Source organism: Ruditapes philippinarum, unplaced genomic scaffold (assembly GCF_026571515.1).
Source record: "Ruditapes philippinarum isolate M1 unplaced genomic scaffold, ASM2657151v2 ctg3346_1_1_1_1, whole genome shotgun sequence".
NCBI classification, from domain to species: Eukaryota; Metazoa; Mollusca; class Bivalvia; order Venerida; family Veneridae; genus Ruditapes; species Ruditapes philippinarum.
In genome coordinates, this window is record NW_026857779.1 from 165,233 (window position 1) to 171,232 (window position 6,000).

At 35.5% G+C, this 6,000-nt stretch overlaps 1 protein-coding gene across 1 annotated transcript; it reads left to right on the plus strand.

Annotated features, from left to right (window-relative positions):
• Nucleotides 1-1,301: 1,301 nt before the first annotated feature.
• On the plus strand, nucleotides 1,302-5,995 carry LOC132751008 (ectonucleotide pyrophosphatase/phosphodiesterase family member 5-like; the record flags this gene model as incomplete). The annotated part of the gene is given in 2 exon segments (XM_060741105.1): nucleotides 1,302-1,446; nucleotides 5,331-5,995. A coding segment is annotated over 1 exon segment (639 nt), but the record flags the coding sequence as incomplete, so codon positions are not given.
• Nucleotides 5,996-6,000: the final 5 nt, after the last annotated feature.

Genomic DNA, 6,000 nt, shown 5'->3' on the forward strand with positions numbered 1-6,000 from the left:
CGTTTGCCATATTATATGTTTTGCATATTGTACCACATGGGTCTATGACCTTCTGGGAAAAGATAAATAAACTTGTTGTTAAACTTGTTCATGATAGCACACCCCGTCATGTCTTGTCTCATATATGATCTCAAGTCAAGTCTGATCAAATAGCTCTCATGCCTATGGAAGCTTGAATTGACCCCCTAGATGCCGTGTTCGTGATTACTCGTGTGTCGTCATGTCGACTTATATTTACGCGACATGACGTCTTCTATCATTGTTTGGTGAGATAATAAAGACGTATGGGCAACGTTTGTTTCAAGGTATGTCGACATGTTTTTTTGTCAGTAATGGAGTTAATGGGAATCAATAATAGCTATGTCAACGTATTTTATCTCGACAAGCCTTGTTATATCTGCTTCTTGGAGAATATCACCGCGTATTAACATCATGGGCACTGTCGGAAAGACCCAATTAATATTCGGAAAGTAAACTCCTCCCACCAAACCAAAATCTTTGAATGGTTCATCCTTTGAAGAGCATATTGGTAGACACTTTGAAAGGTCATTTGTGTTTAAATATAAAATTTGGTATATGTCCGTTTCTGCAGTGCATTTTGTATATGCGTTTTTATCTAACTAGCAGTTATACCAAATAAATTATGTCACAGGGTGAAAAAATGTGCAGCCTGACCGGGACTCAAACCCAGGACCCTCGGAATACCGTACCGCAGCTCTACCGACTGAGCTATCCGGCCGCTTACACATCATCGCCCCCAAATAGTGAACAGTTCCGAACCGTGACAGTTATTCTAGTCAGTGCTTGGTTAGCAACCATATACTAGTATTTTATATACGTTTATACATACACTTATCAAGACGTTTGGACACCTTTAAAATGATATTTCAGTTTGCAGCCAAATGTATTATTCTGAGTTATAGTATTGTACAAATGAAATTAAAAGGAAACTAAAAAACACGTCAGTCATTACTCGATGGGCGGGATTTAGTTTCCGGATAATAATTATGACGTTCAAATGGTCCCCGTCCTGTTTTATAATAGACATAAGTTATGTCGACATGGTCTGATACAGATGTTGTACAGATTCTATGTTTCTCCATCAAAACCATGATACAGCACGCCATGTCGCACTAATATATATCAACATGACCACATATAAATTATCACGGACCACGGCATCTCGGGGGGTCAATTCAAGCTTCCATACATGCCCATGTGTACACATGATGCCACCCTGAGTCTAGTCACGTACAAGATAACATGTAAGGATTGTCAATCACATATTCATTGAATATACGATGTATTGCATGACCATGTAGTACCCGTGACAGCCATAGTTACTCCCCTTTTTTAATTGAACGCCTCGAAACAGACATGTAAAAACAAGCGACAATCAACGGTTGGCCAGGTTGAGGTTAAAATTAATTCGTGCAAGATCGACAGGTAATAAATTCTTTTATCTTTAACATTTAGATTCTAAATGCAATAATATTCTAACTTTTTCACATTTTTTTTAAAAGTTTAAACTTTTAATGAATGTGATGTAAGTAAAAAATATGATAAACAAGATCAACAAGGAAGAACATTTTGCTAAATATAGAATCTTGATCTTCAGTGTATTATATTTCAAACATATATTGGTAAATTCACACAAGCATGATTAAACGTTGATTTGTACATTTTAGTTGACATGCTGCGGTGATTTATATACTGCGTACATTTATCGTTTCTAACATAAAAAACTGTTGCTATTTCTAACTGAAATCAATGAGAAAGTTGATGTATATAATGACTACATCCAGGTGACATTATTCCTGAAGTGAACGTTATCTTGTGTATACAGTAGATCTACACTTTGTTAATGTAAAATTATCAGAGCCTTTAACTTGATTTTTATAAAGCTCTAGGTACTACGTTTTTTACAATATACCGGCCACATGTGAATGTGATTGCAATCGACGTTCTTTACAAAAGTGAAGAAAAAAATGAAACCGAAATTAAATTTTCTTCCGTTGATATATTTCTTAAATTTAAAACAAACAGCTAGAACTTATCTCTTATCAAAGTTATAATAATAATAGATAATACTGACGATTTTTAGCTCACCTGTCACAAAGTGACAGGGTGAGCTTTTGTGATCGCTTTTCGTCCGGCGTCCGTCCGTCCGTAAACTTTTACTTTAAATGACATCTCCTCATAAACTACTAAGCCAATTTCATCCAAACTTCACAGAAATGTTCCTTTGGTGGTCACCTTTAAATTTTGTTCAAAGAATTTAATTCCATGCAGAACTCTGGTTACCATGGCAACCGAAAGAAAAAACTTTAAATATCTTCTTTTAAAAAACCCAAAGAGCTAGAGCTTAGATATTTGGCATGAAACATCTTCTAGTGAGTGTCTACCAAGTTTGTTCAAATAAAAGCCCTAGGGTCAGAATTGGCCCCGCCCCAGGGGGTCATTGATTTTCCCTATATGCATATAGTAAAAACTTAAAAAATCTTCTTTTAAAGAACTCAAAGAGCTAGAGCTAAGATATTTAGCATGAAACATCTTTTAATGAGTGTCTACCAAGTTTGTTCAAATGAAAGCCCTAGGGTCAGAATTGGCCCCGCCCCAGGGGGTCATTGATTTTCCCTATATGCATATACATTGTAGTAAAAACTTAAAAAATCTTCTTTTAAAGAACCCAAAGAGCTAGAGCTAAGATATTTAGCATGAAACATCTTCTAATGAGTGTCTACCAAGTTTGTTCAAATGAAAGCCCTAGGGTCAGAATTGGCCCCGCCCCATGGGGTCATTGATTTTCCCTATATGCATATAGTAAAAACTTAAAAATCTTCTTTTAAAGAACTCAAAGAGCTAGAGCTAAGATATTTAGCATGAAACATGTTCTAATGGGTGTCTACAAAGTTTGTTCAAATAAAAGCCCTGGGGTCAAAACTGGCCCCGCCCCGGGGGTCATTGATTTTCCTTATATGTGTATAGCAAAAGCTTAAAAAATCTTCTTTGAAAAAACCCAAATAGCTAGAGTTTAGATATTAAGCATGAAACATCTTCTAGTAAGTGCCTACAAAGTTTGTTCAAATAAAAGCACTAGGGTCAAAACTGGCCCCGCCCCAGAGGTGTCATTGTTTTTAATTATATATGTATAGTAAAAACTTAAAAAAAATCTTCTTTTAAAAAACCCAAGGAGCTAGAGGTAAGATGTTTAACATGAAACATCGTCTTTTGGGTGTCTACCAAGTTTGTTCAAATAAAAGCCCTTGGGTTAAAATTGGCTGTAGTAAAAACTTAACATCATGAAACATCTTCTAATGGGTGTCTTCCAAGTTTGTTCAAATAAAAGCCTATATACAGGTGAGCCTCTTGTTAATGTTTATCACCTGATAATAGCGGCATTCTATTGATTACATACGTTTTAATCTTGTTTTGATTGATTTATAAAATACTTTCGTGATTTACTACTTAAGATTCTAGCTGCCCCACGTGCATAATTTCAGACATGCTAAGATCTTGAGCCGTACCTTAACTAATCAGACAGCTTCCTTATTTTAAAGAGTTTTACTTTCCTGGGTGTCTTTGACCCACATGGGTATGCAAGCAAAGTAAGCGACCTTGTAACCGTTAAAGTTCCTGTATGTTGTAATTAAGGTTGTTAAATGTTATATATGTATATAATTATGCTTCTAAAACAATTTTCAAGCATCGAAGAAAATGTAAAATATGTACTGCAAATATTTCAATTTGTGCACATTATAATTATATGTAATCATTAAAATATATGCATTAATTTCTTATTGCAAAATTTGACTTAGACTTTGTAAAGATTTTCTAATTACCGCCATTTATTAACATGAAAATGTAAATTCGTTAATATCTTTACAAATAAAGTTTTTTGGAACTTGAAATATTGATAAATCTTCATTTTGAGCATTATATTTATGATATAAAACCATAAGAAAATTGTGTTACAGGATCTTTAAACGGTTATATATTTTGTCCGGGTTCCAATTTTTAAATATATTCATACGATTTCAAATAGAGAAAATAAGAATCCCTAAAGAAAGCCCAACACGTCACAATTAAAAATGTTGCAGGCTCGGTTTGATTGAGCCTGTTCATGGATGGTACTATCAAGCCCCCTAGCACCGGCTTAAGCAGAATTCAACATTTAATATGAACTAATACAATTTTGAAACATCCGCAGATGTGTTCATATGGCGGTTATCAAAGACAAGTCAAAACGTTGCGTTTACATATTATGTTATTATTTGTCCTTAACCAGTGTGGGTTTTAATTCCTACATGATCGTTTGAATAAGTTATCTGGATAGCTCACGGAAAGCCTTACGGTCTTTATCATATACTTATGCATATATTTTTACATCTTTCCTGCTGTATTACATGCACAAATACACCACAATTTCGTGGGTTTTACTAGCACAACGAATCACAATTGGCGCTTACACGCGCATTAAAAAATAGCCTAGTAAAACCCACTCTTGTCAAAGACAGGATCAAGATGCTCCTATAACTTAATTTAGCTTGAAAGTTGACATTTAACCTTTTTAGCTCACCTTTCACAAAGTGACATGGTGAGCTTTTGTGATCGCTTTTCGTCCGGCGTCCGTCCGTCTGTCCGTAAACTTTTACTTTAAACGACATCTCATAAACCACTAAGCCAACTTCATCCAAACTTCACAGGAATGTTCATTTGGTAGTCAACTTAAAAATTTATTCAAAGAATTTAATTCCAAGCAGAACTGGTTGCCATGGCAACCGAAAGAAAAAAACTTAAAATATCTTCTTTTTAGAAAACCGCAAGAGCTAGAGCTTAAATATTTGGCATGAAACATAACCTAGTCAGTTTCTAATAAGTGTGGTCAAATAAATGCCCTGGGGTCAAAATTGGCCCCTACTGGGGGGTCATTGATTTTCCTTATTTGTATATAGTAAAAACTTAAAAAATCTTCTTTTAAAATCCCAAATAACTAGAACCTAGATATTAAGCATGAGACATCTTCTAGTGGGTGTCTACCAAGTTTGTTCAAATAAATGCCCTGGGATCAAAATTGGCCCCGCTCCGGGTGGGGGGGGGGTGGGGGTCATTGTTTTTTTCCTTTATTTATATAGTAAAAACTTAAAAATCTTCTTATAAGAACCCCAAATAGTTACAGCTTAGATATTTATCATGAAACATCTTCCACCAAGTTTGTTCAAATAAAAGCCCCTGGGTTAAAATTGGCATTAGCCAAGGGGCCTATGTACAGGTGAGCGATTTCAGGGCCATCATGGCCCTCTTGTTGAAACATTTTCATCTTATTTCAGAAATTGCACAATCAACACAACAACAAATGGGATTTGCACATTTTGTATCGGGCTGGAGATGGTTTATTTTAATATTTGTATTTGATATGTTATCATCCGCAGTTGCACTGCCAAAATTGATACTAATTTCCATGGACGGATTCAGATATGATTATTTAAACTTGATACCAGAGGAAGAAACCGAACATTTTCAGTTTATGATAAAAAACGGTGTTAAAGCTAAATATGTCATGAACGTTTTTCCTTCGGTCACTTACGCAAACCATTACTCAATATTAACTGGATTGTACCCTGAAAGCCACGGAATTGTCCATAATTTATTCTATGACTCTATATGGAACGAATATTTTGCATTAACCAACAGGCGGGACAACGTTGATCCGTTTTGGTATGACGTCGGTGCTGAGCCAATTTATGTTACAAATCAAAATGCAGGTGGTTTTTCAGGTTCAATCGTCTGGCCATGCGGGACTGGTGAAGTGAAGGGCGTTAAACCAAACAAAATAATTCCTAATGCTTACTGGTTCACGGAAATGAATAGCACATATCGCGTGGACACTCTTATCAGTTGGTTTACAGATCCACACCAACCAATTAATTTAGGTCTTCTATACTTCCCTGAACCTGATGAAATCGCTCATGCAACTGGTGCAGGTTCTGAAAATGTGAG